Source organism: Panicum hallii, chromosome 1, assembly GCF_002211085.1.
Source record: "Panicum hallii strain FIL2 chromosome 1, PHallii_v3.1, whole genome shotgun sequence".
In the NCBI taxonomy this organism is placed as follows: Eukaryota; Viridiplantae; Streptophyta; class Magnoliopsida; order Poales; family Poaceae; genus Panicum; species Panicum hallii.
The window spans coordinates 43,034,059-43,061,536 of record NC_038042.1 but is presented as its reverse complement, the minus strand read 5'-3'; the positions used below and the strand labels follow the sequence as shown (position 1 = coordinate 43,061,536).

Genomic DNA, 27,478 nt, shown 5'->3' with positions numbered 1-27,478 from the left:
ACTTGTTGGGGATTTAATCCCTCCCAACCCCTTCCAATCCCCTCCAAACTGAACAAGCCCTGAAGGAAAAAAAAAGTTTGGCAACCTATACGAGAACCTTGAACGCGGTAAATGAGTTTACCTGACACAACAAAGTGGAGAGATTTCTAATCCGTTGCACACTGGTGGCACAATGAGTTAAAATATTAAGCATAACTTGGTACATTTACAAGCATAACTTGGTACAACTTACAAGCATATATATATAGCTAATAAAACAGATAAGCATAGCTCTGTTCACACCTTCATGCCTTACACAAGTTGGTAAAGTTGGTATCATGCGCACAAATTATTAGTAAGATTCCAAATGATCCATGATATTTCTGATTCAAAGATGCTGGAATCCACCCGATTCTTAGACCTTCTTGGCCCATGCGCTTTCATCTTCCTGAGGCTTTTTGTTACCCCGCATAGCAACTCGAGAATTTGAGTAAGGCAGCCACACAAAGTATTCATTGTCAGCAAGCCTAGGATAACACAACTCTTTTAGCTTCCCATCAGAAAATTTATTTAACTTCAACTTATAGGGTAGCCCAAAATTGTTCACACGATACACAAGCAGAACATTGTCCTTGAATGTTTGGAATCGGCGAGCCATCTCATCACTGTCACGTTCTTGGTTGAAAACCTTGCACCAGCGCTCATACAAGGACCACAGAGCTTCATCTGAAGCCAAGTCGTCCTCATGTATCTGTAAATTCACCTTACATTGCAATTTGGCCTCTTGTGCCACAAAATCCAGCTCACTTACATCTGTGTTCATCCGATCCAGCTCACTTACATCTGTTTTGATCATCCATAACAAAATGATGTGTTATTAAGTATAAAGAATCCGAATTTGATTCGTCGGTGAACTAGTATTTAACTTACTCTGCCTACTTTACCCAAAAAGAAGAAAAGAAAAAAAGGAAATTCAACTAGCTAGCTACATACTCTGGCCTCCATGATAAATCCAATGAAATAAAAACAAGTTTATTCAGATCGGAAAGAGATGGACAACCCAGCCCCAGTTTGCAGAGAACTGCTCCCACCTATATCGACGGGCATCATATCCCCTTTGATGAAACAAAGAAAAGCTGTTGCTGCTCTAACGTATGAAATAGAGAACGATGCTGTAGCAGTAAACCAATAACCAAATATATCTCTATTCATCATTACTTTATATACCAAAGGAAGGCAATTCAACTGGCTAGCTATAGTTAGCCTGGCCTCGAGGATCTATCCAAGTCCATATAAAAAGTCTATTCAGATCGGAAAGAGATGGACAATCCAGGCCCTATTCTACCTATGCTGTAAAGGGGCATCAAATCCCCTTCGATGAAACAGAGAACGATGCTGTTGCTGGTACCTGGCGAGGGCACGCCGCTGGTGCAGAGACTCTGCTCAGGGGAAACCGGATCTGAGCAGGAATCGATGCCGCTGGAGGACGCGTGGGAGCCGGGAGAGCCCCAGCGGTACAAGCAGGAATCGCCTCCTAGGCCGTTCCAGTGCGGGCCGCGCCAGGTGGACCAGGACGAGCAGATCGAGATGAGGCCGCCGCCACCGCCGCAGAGCAGGCGGCTCGAGATGCGGCTCGCGCAGCTGAGCGGGCGGCGCGAGAGGCGTCGCGGGCAGCCCGCACGAGCAGGGACACCGCCGATGGCATGGCGAAAAGCGAGAGGAGGGGTCTGGATCTTGGAATGGCGGCGGCGAGGGTCACCTACGTCGGTCTCGTTTTTCCTTATTATATACTCCCTCGGTCCAGGAAGGAACGCAATTCTCAACTATCCAAGAAATCAAACAAATTTAAATTTAGCTAAATTTATATAAAAATCACTAACATTTATGTTTACGAATAAATTTAGTAAAAAATTATATTACATAATTAATCTAATAATATATATTTTATAATATATTGATCAAACTTGATTATTTGACTTCTTCAAAAGCAAGTGTTATATTTTTTTATGGACGGAAGAAGTAAGAGAAGTCAATTTCTGGTTAGATTTTTCCACACGAATTCTGAACCCTGAAACAGAGGTTAGTAGCCCAAGCCAGCGATATCTTTATATAATATAGAGCAAATCCTATTTACCTTTCTTAATCATTGAGGTAGCACACTTTTGATCCCTCGTTTTTTCAAAAAAAGCGTAGCCTGACTCCCTAAACTCGTCAACTTGGTGCAATTTACCTCCTCGAACGGTTGAACGGTTTCAATGGTTTTGCCCTACGTGATGCAGTGAGTCCCACATGTCAGGTGCCACGCCACCCTTTTTCTTTTTCTTTCTCTCTCTAGCTCTCTTCCTTTTTTTCTATTTCCAGAATGGTGGCCACCGTTCGCTGTCGCGCGCCGCCACCACCCCGCCGTATCGGCCTCCGAACCGGTGGTCACCTCGGTGGCTATCCTGACGCCCCATCGGACGCTCACCGCCACTACGCACAGGCACAACGCTCCGCATGGTCACCTCGGAAGCCGACGCGGCCACACGTCGCTCGTCAACTCGATGGACTCAAAGCACTCGCGCACGGTGAAGTCCCAGAGCGACGGCTTGAGCGTGAGGGAGAAGGTAAGGGCGTTTGTGGCGGTGACCGCGACGACTATGCTGATGGCGGAGCAGGAGGAACAGCCGCCGGGCCAGAGCCGAGGACGAGGGAGAGGGAGAGCAGAGAGTGGTCGGCAAGGCGATTGGGCGCGTAGCAGAGGCGGAAGGCTAGACATGCTGGCGCTGCGGTGGCGAGGAAGAGCCGAAGGTCCGCAACGACTATGTCCGTTTGGTTGAGCCGTGGATTTCTGAGAATCTGATTTCTGCTATCAGCTGTGGAAAATCAGCTGTGAGCTGTCGGCTGTGGGAAAGCTGAAAACCGTTTGGCTGAAACTGCTGCCAGCTGTGGATTTTTTGTACAATTGTCTGTTATACCCTGTTATATCCCTGAGTTTAGTTTTAATGTTCATATGTATTCATTAACAGTGAAGTATTAATATATATTCTTATTAATTAAAATAAGGTATATTTAATAATCTATTAAAAAATAGTTAATAAAATAAATGTACCCATATTATTAGTTCAATTAGAGAATGCTATTATATAGTTAATATAAAATATAGATAGTTCACAATATAATTAGTTCACGTAGTTTCACATGAAAGATACAAAGTGGAGTACAATCATGATTATGTAACCAAAGCATTCGCTATGTTGTCACGAATGGTATTCATGGAAATCTCATTCTCCTTCTCAAGAACTTCATCATCATCTTGAACTTGAACTACTTGTTGCCCTTCATTAGCATCCTCATCCTCATCCACAGGCATGTAGTCTTCATTTTCATCACATTTCTCAAAATCATCATCTCTTAGTGCACTATCACGAATGAAATTGTGCAATGCCATGCAAGCCATAATGATCTGCGCTTGTATTTCAGGTGAGAAACTTAGTAATTTTTTCAATATGCGCCACTTTTATTTACGGACACCAAATGCACGCTCAATGACATTACGGAGTGATGAATGTAAGTAATTGAACATCTCATACTTCCCTTGTGGTGCACGATGCCTACGAAGATGAAACTCCGGAGGATGGTACGTGCTACCTTTGTATGGAGCTATGTATCCGGTACGGTTCGGATAACCGGAATCCACTAGATAATACTTGCCTATAAAATTGATAAACAACATGTTAGTATATACTAGACACATAAAAAATCTAAAATGCATATGAAACTAGCATCAATACCTGCAGGTGGCTTTGGAAATCGATGACCAAAGTTTGTCAAAGTATGATTGAGAATTCTAGTATCATGTGCAGATCCTGGCTAACCAGCAACCATAAAGGTAAACCTCATATCAAAGTCACATATGGCCATAATATTTTGAGATGTGTATCCGTGTCGGCATGTGTGATTAACAACTTCATCATTAGGCACTGAAACTTCAATGTGTGATCCATCTATTGCACCAATAGCATCTTTGAAGTGAGGCCAGAAACGATCTTCTCTCAATTTAGGATGAACAGTACTGAAATTAGGATCCTTTGCCCTGATATTATCTGCAGATAATTTGCCCAAACATGACAAGACTTCTTTGAACTTCATGTGAACTGTCCATAAAGATCTTACAAATCGATTTTCCGCTTGGGAGAATGATTGAGGGCCTCCAACAATCCACAAGAACATAGCAAGTGACTCTATAGATGAAACATTGCATGTGGACTTCAATCCATAAGTGGAAACAAGCAAATCATGGAGTGACCAAAAGACCTCAGGAGTGACCCTAAACATCTTGTAGAATTGATTAGGATAAGTTAAACACTCCTCAAACCATTCCATCCCACTTTGTTGAGGATCTCTATACGCACTTTTGTTTAAGTATCTTGTACCCAAGACTAGCAGCTTGGTTAGACAATTCGGCTACAAGTTGCAGTCCCTTGCACGCCTTCTTTGTCAACTCTTGAAGTTCCGTATCCATCTATAAAAAAAAGAACATTTTACAATCAACAATGACATACATACAAATACAGCAATTGCATACAATCAACAATGACACATACAGCAATTGCATACAATCAACAATGACACATACGCATAGATAAAGGTTCTCAAACATACATTAATAATGGTTCTAAAACAAGCAAATATTCTTACAAGCATACACGAATAATGGTTCTAAAATAAGTAAGTAATGGTTCTGAAACAAGTAAATAACGGTTCTCAAACAAGCAAACATTATTGGAAAAAGAAGTCTCCCTTCAACTCTTATGGCATCTGCTTCATCTCATGCTGCCTCTGCAACCAATCAAGTCTCCCTCGAAGTGTTTCAAAAGTTGCCAATAGCTCTCTAAACTCAGGTTTTACCATGACCAAACTGGAAGTATGCAAAAGAGCAGTCCCCTCCTGCACCCCACATTCTTTCACCATCTTCATAGCTTCTGCAATGGTAGGAACGTGGCTTGTCGTAGTTTTCGACGAAGCTTCAATGCTTGTGCTAATCTTGTCCACTCCTTCTTCTATCTTGCTGCAAGCTTGCTTATACAACCGTAAGAATGGACTGCTCTTGTCTTCCTTATCTTCCACACTAGCTGAGGAAGATGCCTTGCGCTTCTTGTCATTTTGGTTCCTCATATTCAGATTTGCATTGGATGTACTTCTTTGTATCTCTTATACATCATCATCAGTTGAGTTAGCAGAAAAGTCTCCTGGTATGGTGGCCGATGCCCCTGTGACATGGGCACTTCCAAACATAATGTGCAATGATTCTAAATTAGCCGGGCCACATTTTTTAAACTGCACATGCTTACATTTCCTTCCATTTGGTGGATCATGACATTTCTACAATCAGGTACAAAAGAAGCAAGTGAGCTATTGTCCAACAATCATAAATAATAAAGAAAATAGCTACACAAAGTAGTACATACCGCAAGATGTTCTTCCCACCATTTGTCATCACAATCCACTGTTTGTCTCGTCTCATTCCATCCAAGTCCGGTAGCAACATTTTTTAACTCCATAAAAACAGAGTAATTTCTTTTGAGGTTGTCCCATTTATTCTTGAATTGCAAGTGTTCAAGTTTCCGACCCGATTCTTCCAAGAACTTAGCTTCGACATTCTTCCAACCAACCTTATTAAGGTGACCTAATGGCCTATGTCCCGCAAGAACTTCATTTGCGCACAATTCACAAAAAAGCTTCACATGAGCAGCACTCCAATCTGCCTTTTCACCCATTCTAATATACACATAGAGAGCAATCATAATTTATAACAATAGTTCCAATTCATCAAGTAGAGAGCAATTTCAGTAGCAAAGTTATGAAAATGACAAAAACATAACTAAGTGGAAGTTATTAACAAATGATGAGATCTTAAGATGCCTACTGGTTCCCCAATCAAACTCCGAAGATGCAGGGCCTCGAGGATGAGCTTTCAGGTACTGAGATCTAGATGCAAGCTGAAATGTCACAGGCAGAAGTTAGCACTACAAATATCCAAAGAAACTACTCACAAACATGTAGTGAATCTGAACTCTAATTTTAGATGCTTTCCAGGTAGGGTTCCAGATCTAATATGTGAGGCAATTCCACCGGTATTGATTCGTTACATGATACGAACATTGTACAAAGAGCTAGCCAAAAAACAAGTATATTAAGCTGAGAAACAATGCCCAACAAGAATGTTTTGCAGTAAAGTTTTGCAGCAGAATGTTTTGCAGTAAAGTTATCAAGCTAGTGCAATTTTTCAGCTCCATTCAAGTCGTGCTTTGCAACCATGTTTTCATGCTAGTAACTCTCCAGCCCCCACATTACTCCATATAATCTGACTGACTATGAATCTGGCAAGTTGCCAGATGGTGGCTAAGCAATAATAGTAACCATATATGAATAGAGAGCATGGTATATGTTCTTATCATGTCTCTGTTCTATAGTATATGTCATAGAGAGCATGGTGACCAACTTGACAGTGCAAAAAGGATGGTGCTGATTACTATGGTCTTCAGTTACTGATACAGATCATGCACCGTAAATGAATAGCTCAGTTAATACAAGACATGGAAAGTGCATGAATATAATTCTTTACTGGAAATGCCAAATGGATCCCTAGTTGCCGCTGCCAGCAACATCATAGTTACCCAGGCGTACTACCCAGGCATGCCGCAACAATAACAAATATAGCAATTAATGATGGGCCAACAGCTTCACATTGCAAATAGTCTCACTCAAAAAATGAGCAGAAATTTGCATCACACTTCCTGTCTTCCAGCAAACAAACATTAGAGCACACAGTATCGCAGGAACAAGACCTATAACCAAATTTAGGAGACATTCAATCACATCGCAAATATATGTCCTTCCTTCGCAAAACAATTCAACAACAAACATGTGAGCACACATAAACATCACAAGAACAAGATCTATAACCAAATCCATGAAACACTCATTCACATCGCAATTAATATCTCTCTTGACAAACAAGCATTAAGTCATATACTACAACTACTGACAAATTCAGCCTGCGTTCAAATGGGCATTGACATTCACATGGTCAACATTAAACCCAAGCACAATCCGAACGATAAAACCGTCCAAGATAGCTATGCCAGTAAATTGATACACCGTGCCATAAACATCATAGTTGAAAGCTGATCAAGCAAGCACAAACTAAAACAAACGAATATCCTAAATGACTACTTTGAAACATCATATACTTCGATAAGCTACTAGCAGAATAAACGCAATGACCAGACAGGCTAATGCATTCATGTTGAATACTACACTCCCTCAAGCTTCTGCATCTAGACAAATGAGCACAAAAGTAATTATTGTTGCCAGGGGAAGAAAAACTGCAACAAATGACAAAGAAGCCAACAGAGGGGGGCCAGAATACGGATCGGATCGATTACCTGGCAGGGGGGTCGGGGCGGGGCGGCGGGGCAGGGGAGGCGGGGCGAGCGGGGAGCGGGGCGGGGCGGGGCGGCGCGGCGGGGCAGGGGGGTCGGGGCGGGGCGGCGGGGCAGGGGAGGCGGGGCGAGCGGGGAGCGGAGCGGGGCGGCGGGGCGAGCGGGGAGCGGAGCGGGGCGGCGGGGCAGGGGAGGCCGGGCGGGGGCGGCGGGGAACCCTATCGCAGCTCGGGAACGAGCTCGGGAAGAAGAAAGAAACGCGAACCGGTACCTACATAAGCGGTGGCATGGCGGGTAATTTCACCCGAAACGCAGTGAAAATCAGGCTCCGGGGCGATTCTTCGTGTGAACTGGGCAATGCACCCGCGTTACGAAAATCGCTGCGCCGGTGCAAGCCGTTTGGTTCGGATTTTCACGTTCTAGACGCGAATCGGACGTGAAACGCCCAACCAAACGGACCCTTAGTTGCCGTCTCATTGAGACCATAATCATTTAACTTCTTTTTGGTGAAACCTTTAACTTTTTCCAGTGGCCCACAAATCCTCTTATTTTTTTGCACTGTATATAGTACAAACTGTAATGGTATGGACACATGGCCATACTTGAATTTTTCGTTGAGAACCGTTCTTGTAATTTTTCTCCGCTCTATTTTGCACTTGGATTCTAGGGTATCCATGCAGCGTTCCAGTAAATGTTTTTCCGTTCTCACACTTCGACAAACATGAGTAAATCATGGAATCTATCTGCCTTATTAATAGGCTTATATATATATATCCATGTGTCTCGCTTCGTGTGATCGTGTCTTGTGCGCTTAGCATTTCCCCCCTCCCCCGATTGACCTGCCGTCCGGCCGTCGCGAGTCGTTTCTTCTTCCTGCCTCGCACCTGCACCGCCGCACGTCCCTTCTCCCCTGTCCCCTCTCTCCCACTCCAAAACCCTACCAACCACCACCAGCCATGGCGCCGCCTCTCACCTGCGGTAAGCGACCCTCAAATCCTAGAAATAGCTCCATTCACGTGGGCTAGCCCTAGCCGTAACCCCGACCCCTCTTCCAGGGATTACATTACCGGTGATACAGCATTTATCAGTGAGCTCCGGTAACGATAATGAGCTCCGGTAACGATAATCAGTTGAAAATCGGTGAAAAATCGCCAAAACTGATTGGTAAAGAGACCTAAATTCAAAAAAAATGAAATTCAACAATTTATCATCGATAATCGATGCAAACTGAATGATTTATCGCTTCGCCCACTGAAAATATGTTTTGGCAGTGGAAAAAAAATAAAGGTTTGATAGCATTTAATTTTTTAGGTTATGTATTATATTATATTAGATAAATTACATATACATGCACAATTTTGCATATAGAATTGCCTAAGAAATAAACATGTTTACATATTTTTCCCATAAAATTGCATAAAACACATGAATTTGCACATATATACAAACCACGAATGCATAGTTCATATAAACAAACGAGTGCATAGTCCATACAAACTTCATAGTTCATAGAAATAAAAGAGTGCATAGTTTATACAAACCTCATAGTGCATAGAAATAAGAGTACATAGTCTATACAAGCCACATACAAACTTAGCAAGCACATAGTCCATACATGAAGGCATTCGGCATATCAATTTAATCATTCTTCGGTCTCTTCTTGCTGGTACGTGTGATATCTATAATAATATTCCTAAATATTGAAATGAACTCAAATAAGAGGGGAACACATAATGATGAAATTGTAATATATGTACATACATACCTGTAATTCACCAATCTGACCACTAGTGCTCATGCCAAGATGTACCGGTAGTTGAATGAAGTGGCTTGGATATGGTGGTGGGTGTGAATATGGTTGTGGGTACGGATATGAGTATGGTTGTGGGTATGGATATGGGTAGGAGGGTGGACATGGATAGCTGAAGGTTGAACTCACTGAGCTGGAGCTATCACCTTCTCGAGGATCATATCGACGTTGGTTGCTTGTCGTCCTCCGTTGTGACATGGGTTGACCATGATCTTGATCTTGTGTGGCATGGGTGAAATCTGTCTCCCCGGTAAATCTAATAGGCGACATACTACGATCACTCCTTCCACCAGCTTGACTAGATACAGGATAACCACTCCCTCCATCATCTTTGTCATCATCATCGTCATCGTCATCATCAGTGTTGCCTTCATCACCACCACCACTAGGATCAGGTGTTGTCTCATTGCTCGCAAGCTCTTCCTCTGGAGGGTTTCTAATCATTTTTCCCTTCTTTTCTGGTCGCTGAGGTCGGAGAACTTTGGTCTTCCTCTTGCCAAGATGTGTATCACCAACATTCTCACCTGCCCATTGCTCTAAATTTTCATTGTCCTCTGCTAAAAAAGTGAATATTGGATTAGGAAGAGGAACATCACTAATATCAGAGTCCTCATCCAATGTTGGAGGGGCATTGGATCTGCTGTGCTCCATCCAATCTTGAATCGCACTTTGTTGGCGATAGAATGAAAGATCCATCATTCCACTCACAGGATCAAAGTCACTAGGATCAACTTTGCTTCCTGCTCGCTGGATACGAAGTCGAAGGTTGTAGTTCACAAAAAGCAACTGATGCAACTTCTTGTGTCCCAACCGATTTCACAATTTTGTGTGGATGAAGGCAAAAGTACTCCAATTCCTCTCACATCCACTTGATGAGGCACATTGGGAGAGAAGCTTTATTGCAAGGCGTTGAAGTGTTGGAGTATCATTACCAAACATAGACCACCAACTAGCCGGTGAAGTAGCATGATCAGTGGCCATCCTCCTAGCTAGCTCTCCAGCAAAATCTCCTCGCTTTTGCTAAAAAACACAGCTTCCTGAAGTGCAGCAGCCGTTGTGTTTGTATCACACATCCTTGCTAAACATTTGCGAAGATCTGTCATTAAGGAATCTGTTATCCCCATGGTATAATTCACCATCGGATTCAAAGCACAAGCACCTTGCACATAAGTCCCTAGCATGACAGTGGACATCCTCGTATCTATTATCTCCATGATATGTTGAAAACGAGTCGGATTTTTCTGACTTAAGTTGGCAGCATATGTCTGCTTTGTATTTTGATACTGCACAAGCACTTCACCTAAAGTTGGAACCTGATCTTGATCGGCAAACCGCAAGAAAACATACAATGGCTCCACATCTTCCAACACATACTGCATGTTTGCCCACCAATCTAAATTTGTAAAGTTTGCGTATGCATACCTTCCCTGTTCTGAATTGAAATGGCGAGAAGCCCAAAATTCTGGGGTCATCATCCACTGCATGAATTGATCTTTCTTCCTCATGAAGCTCTGAAGGAACATGTAATTTGTTCCAAACCTTGTTGCATTCCACTTAACCAGTTCACCTCCAATGGCTAACTTCATCATGTAGTGCAAGGAATTGGAGTTGTATAACCAACTACATATCTTCTTAGCACTCTCAATGATTGCTTTGTGGTCTGACCATTGTCCAATATCCTTCAGCATAAGATTTATTGTGTGGGCAAGACATGGCTGCCAAACTATGTGTTCATACTCGGCATTGAGCAACTGACATGCCTTCTTGTAGTTGGATCCATTATCTGTCACTACTTGGACAACATGATCAGTGCCAATATCATTCACAATCTTTTTGATGAGCTGCATGTATTAACAAACTATTAGTGTGCATCTTATGAATATTGTGTGAATAAAATCATACGATATTCTGTGAATCCAATGGATCCAAGTTCGACGTACCTTAAGAATAAAATCAGCATCCTGTGAATATCCTGTGGCATCAAACGACTTCCAAAAGTACATAGTGCCATTGCAGTACAACAAAAAATTTATGACACTCATGCGGGTTGGACCAGTCCATGAATCACACATGATTGTTACACCATAAGTAGACCATTCCTGCTTCCACTTGTCGATCTCTTTTATGATCTCTTTCTCATTCTCGTCTAAGTAAACTCCATCAACCTCCCTCCCAGTAGGTGGTTTCACTCCAGTACCTACATTGTCACACAAACATGTTAACACAAAATAAACATAGATGTAATAGTACGCAAACTAGCACATGCATACAATCTCACCATATTTTTGGGTCTCCATGAAAGCTGCCCTAAAGTAAGGGTCATCTAATTTCTTGCCAGGTATACCAGTCGCATGGCAAAATTTCGCCCACGCTCTCCCAATCTTGCTCTTGGCCCCTCTCCCCTTTTCCGTCCATGGGCCTGTATCAATTCGTGGTTGTCTTGGGCCAGAGGCAGAAGCAAGATTGTAGTCTCTCACACGGTCTGGCACTTGTGTCTTGCTCCTAGTGAGCATAGATGGGAGCATACCTTTCACTTGCCCTGATCTGGAACCACCACCTCTCTCATATCGTTGACCAGCCCTCTCTCTATACTCATGCTCTTCTCTCGACTGTCGGAGAGCAGCTTCCAAATCATGGTCGTCATTCTCAGTCTCCAAGTCCACATATTTAGTTCTAGCTGCTTCATCTTCTCTTAGCTTTCGACGATATCTTGCTTTCGTTCTTTGCTTGTTATTGTCGATCTGAAGCCCGAAGTACTCCTTCACTTCTTTAGGAACATTGGGACAATACCTCACATTCTTCCCTTGGTGTGCCAAATGCTCCTTTAGCCGTGTTGCCCCACCTCCACCCTTTTCAACACGACAATACTTGCACTTGAAGCCAATGCCAATCTTATCTCCATGTTCCCAAACTAAGTCCTGATTATCAGACATTCACCTACAAGAGGGAAATCAAACAATGTCTGTGTCAAAATTATGCTACGAATAAATGATACTTACTCTTAATTTGTACCATTTAGGCATACAAAATAAAGTAAAGGCATGCACCTTGTTTTCCTATTTAACATAGCATTTTGTACAACAATAAACTTTTTCCCAGAACTAATATCTAACACTGCAGTTTACATTTTACGAAAATTAAAGTGCATATCGTTCAGACATGTAAAGTAACTAACTAAGGCTCTTCTGTTTTAGTATAATAGTACAATATGTGTACTATTTTCAGCAAATGGGCCAGAGATATCATAAAGCAATATAGCTTAGCTTCTCAAAATGAAGCAATAAAATTTTGGAGGAAATAACCTTGGACAAAGGGTAAATAATACTGTCTAAACCATCCAGTAGTACGCTATTCTGGAGCAAGATTTCATTTCCTATTCTTCCCAACAGATGGGGGCTTGAAGTTTTCACTTCAGTGACATGAGAAAATCTCTCAAAAGGTGGCACAATTCAGCAAACGGAGTTCACAAACATATATCAGGAAAACACCTACAACTAACTTGGAGAACCTAACAAAAAGTAGGATAACACAGTGCTAACAAACAACATAAGGCATATTAAATCTGTGATACAACCAACCATTCAAGAAATATTCTATACCACTATAATATATTTAGCCAAATCAGTGAGTACAGATAAATAAGAAGCTAAACTGAACTGAATATCGTCCGATACAAATCGCTAATCAACGATTTACCTCGAATATCGATGCAACGATTACAGCTCCCTCGCTCCCAGCTGCAGCATCATCGATAATCGGCGCACATACATTGATTATCGGCCTTAATCGCACGAAAATCAGTGAACGGAGCTGAAATCGCCCGCTCTCTTGCTCTGTGCTTGCGCGCGTGTGAGGAAAGTGAGAGGCAGGGGAAAGTGAATTGGAGCGCGTGTGAGGAAAGTGAGAGGCAGGGGAAAGTGAACTGGAAAGGGACAAGGGATGCTCCGTGCTTGCGCGCATGTGAGGAAAGTGAGAGCCAGGGGAAAGAGACAAGGGACAGGAGGTTGGACAGAAGATTGGAGAGAGAGTGACTGTGGTCCTCGTGAGGCCACAGTGTGGTGGAAAGGTTAACGGGTTAACGAGTTAGTGGATCGTAACAGGTAGTTAGATAAAAATATTTTTTTCTCTAAGCAAACAATTGTTGCTTTTAATATGTGACAACATTCTGGAATCAAGAGAAGGTCTAGTTTTTTATAAAAATAAGTTCTCTACTTTTTATAAATTTTTTTAAATTTTTTGAATTTTTCATTGAAATCTAGCGAAATTTCAGTCGGTTTACGTTCTCAGCTAGCATCGGTAACGATAAATTTCACCGATAATCGCGATTATCAAGCGGTTTTGTATTCCCTGCCCTCTTCTCCACCTGCAGCTCCTGGCGCGCCGAATTGAAGCGGCGGCTCCTCCAGGCGGCGGCCGACGGCGACCTCCAGCGCTTCAAGAGTACGTGCGCGCGCCGTCGGTGGTGCTCTATCACGTGCTGATTTTTTGTTTTGGGGGTTTGGGGTTCCGAATTTTGTTGATCTGTGTCGCCCGCCGGCAGAGATAGCTAGCGTGCTGGATGCTGGGAAGGGCCGCCTCGGGCAGACAGTGGCGGCTGTCAAGGACCATGGTGCCGGGGCGCTGCACATCGCTGCCTTCCCCGGGAGGACGGCGCTGTGCGCGTACCTGGTCGAGGAGCTCCATCAAGACGTCAACGCTGCTGATGAGTGGTGGTTTTCCTTTACCCTTCTCTGCCTAATCGTTGTAGATATATATGGTCACCTCTCTGGACCAGAGTTTTTTTTTTGGCATTGTTGGCTTGCGATTGGTGCACTTTGCTGAGGTGACATTACGAAGGCACCGCAATTTCTGTGGTAGTTGGTTTCATTCATCCGCATGTGTATATTGTGAACACAATGTGATGGATTCGTTGTCTGCTTCTTTGGAGCATGAAATGAAGCTGTTCATCATCTACTTTCAATCCATGAGCTTGAAGCTGGATATCTGATTGAGTTGGGTTTCACCTAGTTTACATGATGCCGATGCATGATAATGTGAAATATTGCTTCTATCAATGTGGTTTCCCTATTCCATGTTCTGGTTTGGCAGGCTCTACAACTACGCAGAAAATGTTTTGTAGATTAACCTTGAAGGATGTTAAGAACTTTAGGTGAACTCAGGGTGTGTTCGTTTCCTGGGGTCTAAAGTTTAGAGGGGTCACATGAAAGAGAATCTTGTCATTTAGAAGTATTAAATAAAATCTAATTACAAAACTAATTGCAGAACCCCAGTGCTAATTCGCGAGACGAATCTAACGAGGTATATTAGTCCATGATTAGCGGATGATTACTGTAGCATCACTGTGGCAAATTATGGATTAATTAGGCTCATTAAATTTGTCTCGCGAATTAGCACCCAGCTGTGCAAAAAGTTTTATAAATATATTTTATTTAATACTTCTAAATAGCAAGATTCTCTTTGATGTGATGGGTCTAAACTTTAGAGGGTATGAAACGAACAGGGCCTCAGATCATGTACCTCTTCTGGTTTCTAAGTTTTCTATTGGGAAGGGAACTTGAGCTAATTCATGCCAAAACGACACACATGTTTAGCCTCTGGATATAACTTCTTTTGAGAAATCCAAGGCTTAAACTTGGCAATGGACCCGGATATATATCAATTACCTTGTTTGGATTAATTTTAGAAGTCCATTTGTTCCAGAGGCAGCATATACTGTTGGAACAGTTGCATAAGTAGAAATTTTAATGATGCTAGCTTCAGTACACTTTTACCCCCGAAAATGCTGCCAGCTTGTTTTTCTTTCGATGCATCAATTTGATTTCTACGAAAAATGACTAACTTTTTCTCCTTATGTGCACCACCCGTATAAGTACCTGGCTTTAGTTCCAGCAGAAACATCTGGATTTCATTGGTTCAGGCATTTTAATTGTATACTAATATCTGCTTGTTTTATTCTTATTAAAGCATCTAACTTTATGGCAATTCACATGTTGGTGGAGGGTACCAATTGTTGGTGGAGGGTACCCTTCGGACGAAGAGGCACCACGACAGCCCGTAGAACGAACCCTGAAGGCACGACGGAAGAAAGAGACGTCTTCCGTTGATACCAAATAATTCTCTCTTCAATAGGAATCCATCCCATCAGAACGTAATTACACCTTTTTGCCCCCCAACAACTATATTCGAAGAATATTCTAAGGGCAAACAGTAATTTCCTATCTAAGCCCCCTTTACAGCTTATCATGGCCTTCAGCCCCAGCTCGACTTGCTAATCCCCTACGCTACGGGCCTTCGGCCCCAAGACTTCTTGGCACCTTCGCCGGCTTGGTTGCAGTGTTGGCTTTGCTCGATGATCCTTCGGGAGGTCTTTGTTTCTGTGACTCTTCGGCTCCGACTGAAGACCCATGATTTGTTCACGAGGCCCTAGAGCGTCGCCGTTGCCCTTCATCATCTGACCCTTCGGCGCGATCCGAAGGTGGCGCCCCCCAACATCACATAGAATGCACATACTGAAGTTGAATAATATGTCGCTTATTTGATTATGTGGGCACATAGGTACTGTTAGACTAATTTTCTCAGTGCTTGTTAATATTTTGTCATGGCCTTTGGGTGCTACCTGTCTGTTTTCTATGTAAAGTGTCAGTGTCATGTGCCAAGATATGTTCGTGTATGGTACCTGCGACATAAATGTCACATCCTTTATGAACTCTGAATATCCTATTGTATATAATAATTTTCTATGTATATTTTTGGCCACAGATGCATGTTTAAATAGCTTTTGTTTCTGGTATGAATTTCATTTTGGATTATTCCTAATTTATATTGTTTATTTTATGAGTTTCTTATGCAGTATATTTCTACTCTTGATGTTTCCTTGTAGGAGAGACACCTCTGGTCTATGCAGTTCGTGGTGACACTGTGGATACCGTACAATATCTTCTGGATCATGGTGCTAATCCGGATAAGCCTGATGCAAATGGGTCCACCCCTCTCCATTTAGCAGCTGCAGGAGGTCTCTCCCTATGTATACTTATCTCTTTCCTACGTGTGCGTGACACTATGTCTTAAAAGCTCTTTATTTATTTGTTTAGAGTGATGTAATGAAATTTGAACCAGATTATGGCATATAGTTTGTAGGTAATAAAAAGGGAAATGGGCTGTGTCTTTATTGGCTATGGTTGTGTGAAGCTATAATAATGTCACGTGAGTAGGAGGGATTTCTCTGATGAATGAGCTATTTAATTGCTACCTTTAAGTCTAAAAAGTTGTCATTATCAAGATATATGCATTATGCATTTGTACTCTTCATCTAACAAAATGTTATCTGTACAGACATCGATCAAGTGTGTACAAAATCCAACTATTTACTTGTCCATAAGTTCAAGCATAATTATTTCACATTTAGTTCCTAGAGTAACTGAATAAACTTCAGATCTGATGTTGAACACGAAAAACTTATTAAGATGAAACTCTTAACCTTGGGAGGTATATTACGCACTAGGTCTATCCATTATTGTAAGGCATAGTTTTATTTGAGTAAGTCTTCCCAAGTACAATTTTTTACCAATTATTTCCCTTACAAAATGTATTGTCCATTGCTATAAAATCAACATCGTCTTAAAAATATTAACTGTTGTTGGTCAAATATGACGAAGTTTTACATTTATGAGTCAATATATGGGTTGCATTGGTGGATGGAGGGAGCATAATCTTAATGTTTAGATATAGGAAAGAGAGACAACAGCAAATAACTTATTGATATTCTGTATTTCCAGATAGCCTGTGGAATGCTCTATATTTTTATGCTTGTGTAATTATTAACTAATAACCTGCTGTATTCTATATTTCTGATTTAGGAAATTGTGAAATAGTAAAAGCCTTACTCTCAAAAGGAGCTGATATTCATTTATTTTTTGGTATTGGATCGACGCCACTGCATATGGCTGCTGCCTGTAAGCAGTATAATGCTATGAAGGTTTTGTTGGACAACCATGCAGATGTATGTCACTAGCTTGTCTATCCCTTATAATAACAAGGTCCACATTATTGATTACAAGTTCTTTTTTGTCTGGTGGAACGGACTACTTTCTTTTGTCCACTTTTTTTTCGTTAAGGTTGGTTAACATGGTATTCCTCTTTCAAAATCTGATTGCAAAAAATTAAAAAAAACCTGTTTCGAAGACCAAATATTTCTGCTATCTTTCATCATGTAAGGCACTGATTTTTCCAGTCCTTGTTGTCAGTGTATCAAGGTTGCAAACAGTGTATACACACCTCTTATTGCCGCTTTTACTGCTGGCTCACTGGAATGTGTGAAGCTTCTGGTTAAGGTATGCATTCATCTCACAGACATTGTTTTTCTTTGAACTCTTGATAAGATCACTAACTATCCCCTCATTAATTTTTTTTATTTCACATTTGAGCTCTTTGCACATGAATGAATTAAAAATACAAAATAACCATATACCCTTGTTAAACTTGTGCATCTTCCTACCTTAGTGAATTCAGTTGTCTTCTCAACCATTGATCTTCAATATAGGTGACCAGAGAGTTAAGATAATTCGACTTTTGGGGCACATATCCAATATTCTCAAAGCACGCCCCCACCCCCGCCCCCGCCCCCCGCGGATTAATGTTGTTTTGTTTCATCTACCACTATGATTTAGGCCTGTTTGGTAGTGTGCGCACCAGATCTGGCCAACACACTTGCTGCTAGCTTGGAGCTTCCTGGGTGGCTCCTAAGCGAGGTTGTGTCGGTCTGCTCTGAGGTGTGTCAAAAGGGCCAAACATAGGAAGAGACTGTAGGAGATGATGAGTTGTTTGACATATGTCAAGTTTTTGAAGTGGTATAACAAAGCAAACTTGAAAACTACAGAGTGCTAAAAGAGTAATCCACAAAAGAGTGGCATGTCTGCAAAGCTGTCCATTTGGGAATGGTGTTACAAGAGTTATTTTCCTTTGGAAAAGTCGGTGATTTCTCTGCTGAACTTGTAATCTCAAATAATGAAAGTCAGTTATTTGCATCATTATTTGTGTTAGGCTGGTGCTGATGTGAAGGGTGTTGGGACTATAACCCCCCTATTATTTGCTGTCAAAAAAGGCTTAACTGACTTCTACGAGTGCTTACTGGAGGCTGGTGCAGATCCTAATTTTCATGATGATGTAAGTTCTTACTTTTCGCTTCGCTGCCACATGCTTGTTGTTTCACAAACCATGGAGTTACTTTTCAGACACAAGAAAATGTTAAGTAACCTTTGCAAAACTGTGAATTTTTGCTAATAGTAATAAGGAGAACTTAGTAATCTAGGTTTCTGTTTCCTTCTCAAAGTCAATCTGTGAATGCCATGAATGGTTCCAAATTGTCCTTAGTGACCATGATTTTTTTTCTTCCAAAATGCACAACCGATTATAAGTGCAAATACCTTGTGGACATCGACCTGTTGTTCGAACAAAGTATATATATATATATTTAGTTCTCTTTATTCATCTACTTATCTTATGGATCCATGTGAGATGATGTCAATGTCATGCTGACACCCTATTTTTGGCTTAGATTAAGATTTTTGTTCTTGTGTTTAGATCTTTCCGTCATAACTAAACAGATTATCCACATGGTAAATCTTAGATTGTTTATAATTAATATGAGCTGTGATTTTCTACAGGCAATATTTCTTGGTATAATGGTCTATAAATGTGAGTTTGTTGAGAGATTGAATTTTAGGTTTTTATATTTAATAGCTTGTTAGCTTATGTCTAAAGTTTTGTGCCATCTTGCAAGATTTTAGTCTGTTATCTCGAGTAAACTTCTAACACAATGTCAAAAAATGGTCATTCCTGTAAAGTGGTGTTCTAAATTGCTTGCAGTTGAATAATCACATATTTGACTAAGAATATCATCATGGCTATTCGTATCTCTGATATGGAAATTATATGAACTTTTCTTTTATGGTGTTATGCAAATATATTGCAATAGACATCGATGATCAAGTTTTTGTTATGATAATTGTTAAATATTGTTACCATTTTTATCCACATGATTGTGAACATTAGATGATTAACATTATTCTAGGTAATCATTATTATTTGTATCACCCATATGGTCTGAATTGTTGTAGAGTTACTCATTGTCAGAGAAAAGTTGTGTTTTAGTGTCATGATGGGCTTAGTTTTGCTTCCTATCATAGTCTATTGTTCCTTGGCTGGACTGATGAAGCAACAAGCCATTAGTAACTATAATGTGGAGGAATACTGAGAGGTGGAGTGAAAGTTTAAAAGGTTAGATGATTGAATCTGATCTCTTCAGCTCCAGATATCCAGTTTGTTTGGTTTGAGTAACTGTGGTGGTGATTTTAGTACAATGACTAGCGAGTTCTTTTTAGTTCTTTGAGCTCGAGGCACTACTTGTGAGGTTCAGGTCAGAATCCTATGTAATTTGTACCACTGTAAAGTTTAGCTGTATTGAAATTGAAGGTGTTCTTTTTTCCCGTTTTCCCCTAAACTGCAGTACTAAAATTTCTACATGTATTATCACAGACCTTGTGTTCATGCTTACAGGTTGCACTTCTGTTATTTTTGTTGTCTTTCTGCAAATGCTACTGTAAAATTTATATTCGTTTCCCCTTAACAGTTTGGTAACCTGCCAATTGAAATTGCTGCAAATAAGAACAGAAGGATTAAAGACGTTGCAATTTTATTTCCAGTAACTTCTCGTGTTCCATATGTGCATGATGATTGGAGCATTGATGGGATAATAAGTTATGTGAAATCAATGCTATCGATGGAGGTACGACCGAGACATCATTGTCAATTTAGTTCCGTTTTGTCGGTTTGTGTTACCATTGGATAATAATGGTATTATTGCATCATCTCTCTTAGCCTACACTTAATCTGCTGTTGCATGATATCTAAATTTACAGTTTGTATGATTTGTATTAGTTTTAAGAAATACAGGCCACAACCCTGCCCCATTTCGATCGAACAAGACTAGTAGTTTACAGCATAGAGTTTTCAACAGTCGACAAAATGTTTGGCAAGCCACCGAGTGCGCATTGTGATAGTGAGCAATACAGACCTACAGTCTTGTACGGCTCTACATCACTTCCTACATATGCCACATGTAATGGCCAGGAGACGACAGAGGGAAGGAATCAAGTGATCAAGTCCCTTCTATTGCTTGATGTTCCAAGGGGAGCTAGATTCTATTGCTTGATGTTCCAAGTACACGGTCTGTATTTATATGGACCGAACCCTCTATCCCTCTTTCAAGCTTCCAAACTAACCAAACATCTTATCTTAAAGCTAACAAGCTCAATCTCTAATTACCAATGTCCTCCATCTAACAACTAACTACATAAACAAACCAACTAACAATCCCTAATTTAACTAAGCCGTAGCCTCTTCTGGATTCTTGGCTAGCGACTTCTTGGTGTCCTTGCTACGCCTTGAGTATTGGTGTCCCCACATAACACCTCATCAGCTTACCAGCACATGGCCAAGAACAAAAATTGTAACTACCGATTACCATTATATTTAACCTCTCCGATCCTTTTTGAACTCGACTTCAGCTGTTAGTTGACACACATCTGGATTGCCTTCAGAATTTTCTTATGCCACTTCAGGAGTATCTTGAATTTGTTTCCAGTAAGCCACACAATAACTCCATTTCTGTTAACCTATCCTTTTAGATAGGTAGCCAACATCCCATACTCTTCATCTTGATTCACAACACATTTCTATGTCCTGCCAACTCAGTTTCCGAAATATAAATTCATTCCTAGTTAGCCAAAACCACCATATAGACATGGCCAAAATGGCATATGCATTATTGCAAACATTTTGTGACTCAACCATCTACCAGCGACTTCCTTATAATTTTTTTCCAACCTCATATCCTACAAATTCAGAAGCATACTCCCACAGAGCCCTACAAACAACAGATGGGGGGGGGGGGGGGGGGCGGGACACTGCGAGGTGGGTAGTTTAACTGGGGCCAAAGATGGCTAGCAGATTCATGCTCTTAGCAATGTGAAGATTTCTCTACTTCTCTTTTCTTCAAATTATCCGATCATTATTTTGTGAGATAGTAACCATAAAAAAGCCATGAACTTAATTTTCCAAATAGTAGTAATATCAACAGGAGCTTAACACATCAAAATTAACTACTGCATATTATTACTGGGTCCATCCCTTGAATATGACGGCCAGACTAAAGCATCCATACATGGTTTATATTAGTTTTGATGTCTAGTAAGGTTTAGTAATATTACAATGTATGTGCTCTCCTTTATGCTAGTTCCATTTTGTTTAATTTGTTTCTGTCACTGGTACAGAAAACATCTTTCGTTGTTGATATTTGTCCCGGCTGATGTTGGGCCCGAGACTAATGTAGGCATTAGTCCCGGATCCAACGACCAGTGGGTGGGAGGGATCTTTAGTCCCGGTTGGAGCCTCCAACCGGGATTAAAAGTCTCTCTTTTAATTCCAGTTGGTGACACCAACTGAAACTAAAAGGTGACCGTATCCACAGGTTATCCACGGGTTAGTTTAAAGTAAAAATATCCTAACTAGAGTCATATATACTGTGTAGCTGGGATGGAAAGGAAGCTATGCGCGAGGTGATATATAACTAGAGTCTCAGGTTCGAGTCCTGCGAACTGCAGAGTTTAGGTTGGCTTGCGACAATTATTTTTTCAGCCATGCACAACCTTTAGTCCCGGTTATGGACTTCTGGTCCCAGTTCGGAAACCGGGACTAAAGGCATATTCTGTACTAGCGTGGGTAGTTAATTCTTTTATGCAGGAAAGTTAATAATGCTACTCCCGCATGGGCTGCTAATGAAGGCGATCACTGTTGTGACTAAGTGTCAATGCTACTAAGTTTTCTGCATTAGTAACAGAATTGCATTGTGGAAAACTTTTGGCAATCTCATCATTGTTAGAAAACTTTGCTAGAATATCGTACTATAGATTTACTACAAAATTTCAATTATAACTACAGCATCTTAAAGTATACTCCCTCAAGTCATAAATAAATGAAGTTTTGGGCATTGACATGGTCTCCAGGACACAACTTTGACCAGTAATTTTTGCTACAATATGTTTATAACATACATAAAAAAGTATACTATTATTTTCTGATTAAAAAAGACTACCTGTGTCATTTTCAAATATCAAAACTCAGCACATAAAAATAATTTGTAATTGAAGTTGGAAATGATTGACTTCAGACAACACAAAAACGTCATTTGTTTGTGATTGGATGGAGTATCTGTAAAAAGCTGTTATGATATAGCATGGACATGTATCCTAATTTGGCTCGGCTAATTAAGATCTAGCTTACCACTCCAACTCTAGTAAATGAGCTGCCCTACCTGTTTATTGTGTACTTTACCCGAGAGAAGTGTAGTGTTAGGGCGGTTAACTACACTCTTTCTTCTTTAATGAAATGTCATGCAGCTCTGCTGCGTGTTTGAGAAAAGAGAAGTGCAGTGTTATATGTAGGTGGTGGCAATTCTCATTCTTTTTATGTAGGCAGCAAGGCACTGCCCAGATGATGCAACCCTGTTCTCAAATAGTAGCCTCTGTTGGCTTAAGTTGGGTGAAGGAGACAGGGCTTTGATGGACGCTCAGGTTTGCAGGATGAAGCGCCCTGGTTGGGCAAAAGCCTGTTACCTGCAAGGAGCTGCTCAAATGTTACTGAACGTAAGACAACACACACACACACACACACACACACACTTTTCCTTCTATCAATTTATTTTCTCTGCCAAATCCTTATTTTTTCGATGCTGTGACCCTTTTATCTTCAGGACTATGAAAAGGCATGTGATGCATTTCTTGATGGTCTCAAACTGGATCCAGCAAATGTTGAGATTGAGAAAGCGTTGTGGTAAACACTTGTGTAGTGACTTATTTCTTGATTGTCTCAAACTGGATCCCTCTCTCCCTCTCTGGTGTCCATAGTTCTTTCCGCAGCTAGAATCGATTTCATCAGATTGTGTAGTGACTTATTTGAAAAATTAAGAATCAGCTTACCTAACTATGCTTTTATCTGTTATTTTGTATCCTTGTGGCGTTTGCCCTTTGAATCCCCTGGAGAATCATCTGCGACTAAAACACTTCAGTAATCGGCGTATTTTGTTTCGCAGGGAGGCTGTTGATTGCATGAAGGCATCTCAAGCCGCCAAACAGTTGTCCGCAGTGTCATTGGCTCGATGAAACTGTGAAAGCTTTGCCCAGGAGTACCGGAACTTTTGTCAGCCCAGTTAAAAACGTTGTCAGTTTCTTTTTGGCGACCCCAAATTAGGGTGACTTGAAGGTTTACCATGATTCTTTGTGGGCATGGAGGTCAGAATTGCAGATGTTTTTCTTTTCTTTCAAGTAGAGCCCTTGCCCGTTATTGTTGCCTGTAAGTTGGCCTAGTAGAAGCCGCGTGATGACGATGACCTCTAGTCTAGGCAGCAAACAAACCGAGTGCGGCCGGTGTCGTGGGGTGGCGAAGCACGAGACTTGAGCCTCACTCGCCCAAGGTACGGTCGTCGCGCGTGCTCGGATGCCCTGCCGATAGATGGTGTGGTTGCGCTCCTTCCTGAACGTGCATCTCCAACTCCTATCGACCAATCCCATCGGGTGCGACGCCGTAACGGGGCCGGGATCGTAACGGAGGAAAAGGAGAGACCTGTGGCGTTCTGGCAACCTGAAACGGGAGGACAAATTCCAATCGGCCGGGAGGACAACTCCAAGTTCCAGGAGAGCACAATCTCCCGGCCTGAACTTGCGCTCCTTCCTGAACTTGCGTCTCCAACTCCAATCTTGTTACAATTTGTAGGCGCTCACACCCAATAACTCAGCGCAAAGCAAAACAGCGAATTATATTCTTGAGCGTGCTGAAAGAACTAGTTCGATCCTTTAGGACACGGCGGATACACATATATGTTCAAACACAACCACAATATAAGCAAGTAATTAAGCAGCAAACCACAAATAACCATTACAGGAACGGAAAGACAATAGAAAATAATGACCCATATAGTATAGCTCTGCTCCTCTAGATAGGAAAGCCGGCGACGTTGCCAGGCGCAGCAGCAGCAGCAAGCGCGCCGTCGACATGGGCGGCGGCCTGGTTGGCCATGGCGGCCAGGAGCCACTGGTGCACGGGGACGCACTCCGCCCGGTGCCCCATCCTCCAGTGCACCGGCCGCCTGGCACGCGCGGGAGCAGTAGCGCGAAACGCCGCACGCGGTGCACCGCCGGAACTCGAGCCGCCGCGTCTCGGGCCGCCCGCAGGTGGGCAGCGAGCACAGCAGCCGCAGCCGCGGCGCCGGCGGCCGCGCGGCGAACCACTCGCCCAGGAACCTGTTGGCCGGGTGCGCCCACTCGAGGCGGCGCGGCGCGGCGGCGAAGCACCCGAAGCCGGTGGACAGGCAGCCGGGGGCGCTGCCGACGTGGGCGAGGGCGGCGTCCCGCTCGGGCCCCGGCTCCGGGTACCTGTCGCGCAGCTCCTGCACGTTGGCCCAGATGGTGAGGCGGCGGCCGGCGGCGGGGTCCGGGGGCACGCCGAGGCCGTTGCTCACGCAGAAGCCGAGGTCGCGGAGCGCGCCGATGTGGCCGCTGCTCGCGGCGCGCAGGAACAGCCGCGCGGCGGCGCGGGGGCCTCGGTCATCGACCGCGGGGCTGCCGGTGCCATTGAGGCGGATGACTGCCGCAGCGAAGGTCACCTCCGCGTGGCCGGACCTCATGGCCGCCTTCATGCGCGACCACCCTTGCCGGCGCCGCCGGAGGCAGTAGAATTCGATCTGTCGGCGTGAGGCAGACAGATAGAAGCAGATCGATGACGACGAATCGTCGATTCGCGTAGAAACAAGACGAAGCTATTAGTTTAGACGCGCACCATGCCGAGCTGAAAGTTGGCGTCAGCGTTGCCGGCGTCGCTGCAGCGGCGAAGGAAGCTGTCCGCGGCGGGGCACCACCTGCCGGCGCGCACGGACACGCACGCCGCGGACGCCACCTTCAGCACCTCGGGCTTCATCCCCAGTTTGCCGAACTTCTTGCACCTGCGAAGCCATCGCAGCTCGGGCATCCGATCCCTTCCAGAGAAAGGGGAAAAATAAAACACGATCAGAGCACACAGTCCGGCCGGCGCACTTACACAAACATGGCGGAGAAGAGGTCTGCCGGCTTTTCGCCGCCGCCGACACGGCGGCGAGGATGGAGAGCACCAGGTCCTGCGGCAGCACGTCGAAGTCTCCAGCTGGCTGCCGTCGTCCGGCTGCGCCGCCTCCACCCTAGGCCTCTTCCCCTCTGCCTCCTCCTGCTGACGCACAGCCTCCATAGGCCTCTTCCTCTCTCTAGCTACTGGATCTCTGATCTCTCCGACGTGCTTCTTCACTTGGAAGAAGATTGCTCTGGACCTTGACGGGGACAAGCGGAGCCAAGGCAGCGCTATTTATAGGAAGCGGAGCGGGGGTTGGTGAAGCAGCGGCGGTGACCAGTTTACCGCCAAAGAACTTGAGAACGCGCCGCGCTAACGGAGTGAGAGGGCTGCGCCGTTAAATCGACAACGGCGTGGCCAGCTGGTCTAGGTGTTTCTTGAATATTTAATAAGTATATACTAATAAATATACACCGAAAGGTAATCAATATGCATCCTCAAAAACATCATCACAACAACTACCATCCAAACCACATATGACATGGGAACATTGCAAAAGTTAGAGGAACAATAAAATTTCACTTTGGAGGGAATGCAATTTATATATGTTACATTAGAATATTAAAAACAATATGATTGCACTGAAAACAATTAAAATTTAAACATACGATAAGATGAAGTTTCATACAATATCAAATGCAATATCTCCTAATGATCTTTGATGCAATGGTTGCGCTACGCGGGGCGCAACGGGGGTGTGATGCATTTAGGTTCAGTTTCCATCATATCCACCTAGGTGGACTATGGATAATAGTCTTCATATGTTGCGTGTTACGGTTGTATGACCCATGTATTATTAGTCATTCTAATATTTGGACTTTCTCTGTTTGGCTAAGTTGTAACCAACAGTAGAAGACTCTAGAAAGATGACCATGCTCCTATAGAACCCTTATTTTCTAACATGCTTGAACACATAGTGTGTCTTCTTATGTAGTGTCGCATGGTTGTCGCCAAATATGCACAGGACCTTTAGGTCTACCAAGAGACTTGCCCTCACTTGGTAGACTGTTTGGCAACTGAAGCATTTATATGTATGTATAAGACTAAAATATTTTATTTAATGGGTAGGATGCACTTCTTGAACTTATCTGGATGTGCCATATAAGACCCTAAACTATTAATTTGTAGTTTTAGATCCCTAAACTTGCTAAATATAGCTTTCAAGGTCCAAACCTCCTTGATTAGTGTTATTCTGCTTGTCATCCGGCTAGAGGTGTTGCTCATCCACGCGGTTGTTTCTTGATTCATGTGAGATGAGGAGAGGAGATAAATGAGGCACAATTAAAAGATGAAGAGTCATTGCAGTGTGGGTTGCTAGCATTACTTAGCAAGTTCAGGACATGAAACTACAAATTAATTGTTCAGGGACCTTAGGACACACATCCAAACTAGGACCACCAATGTACTTTCATTTGAATCTTATAATAGGTATCTCTACCTCTAGTCCATGCTTGGTTGACTCTTTTTCTTTCTTCACCATATGATGTGCTATTCCCAAAATTTTCCGCCTATGTGACCTCAATTTTTCTCTCAAATCGAGTAAATTTATCTTTCATCCTACTGTTCAGGTGGGAGATTTGTGTTTGCATGAACTTAAACAATGTTTAGATGTTTCAGGATGACCCGCTGTACAAAATGGGCCCAGCTTATCTGAAATCAGAAGGGAGCAAGGCGTACAAGAGAAAAGATTATGTTTCTGCAGTAAATTTCTACTCCATGGTATATATTGTACTTTCCTCATTTACCAAACTCCTAATTTATCATTGCCTCAATTATTTTTCCTAATATGCTATTGTGGTTTGTCAACTTACAATTGAGTGACCTGCACCATTTTGAGTGTTCTGCAAGGATACAAACAATAATATGATTCATGCGATCAGTTTATGTCTGTTCCTTCTGAAATTTTAGTTCCTCTCAAGCGTTCACATTTAATCTGTAAAGAAAATTGCTATGGATCAGGTTCTGGTAACAAAGGTTATAGTCATAAATGGGTTGTCATGGTCCAGGGACCTTGTCAACTGGCTGGCACCATGGCCAAGGGTGGTGCACCAGA

General features: G+C 42.6%; 1 protein-coding gene across 1 annotated transcript in view; it reads left to right on the top strand.

Moving 5' to 3' along the window:
* The first annotated feature begins 12,635 nt into the window (after positions 1 to 12,635).
* Positions 12,636 to 27,478, top strand: part of LOC112897134 (transient receptor potential cation channel subfamily A member 1-like) — a 62,518-nt gene continuing 47,675 nt past the window's right edge. Inside the window, 9 exon segments of the mRNA XM_025965343.1 lie at positions 12,636 to 12,655; positions 13,586 to 13,656; positions 13,757 to 13,922; positions 16,092 to 16,184; positions 17,062 to 17,215; positions 17,460 to 17,546; positions 18,256 to 18,378; positions 19,844 to 19,999; positions 27,043 to 27,144. Of these exon segments, the coding sequence (XP_025821128.1) occupies positions 12,636 to 12,655; positions 13,586 to 13,656; positions 13,757 to 13,922; positions 16,092 to 16,184; positions 17,062 to 17,215; positions 17,460 to 17,546; positions 18,256 to 18,378; positions 19,844 to 19,999; positions 27,043 to 27,144 (972 nt within the window).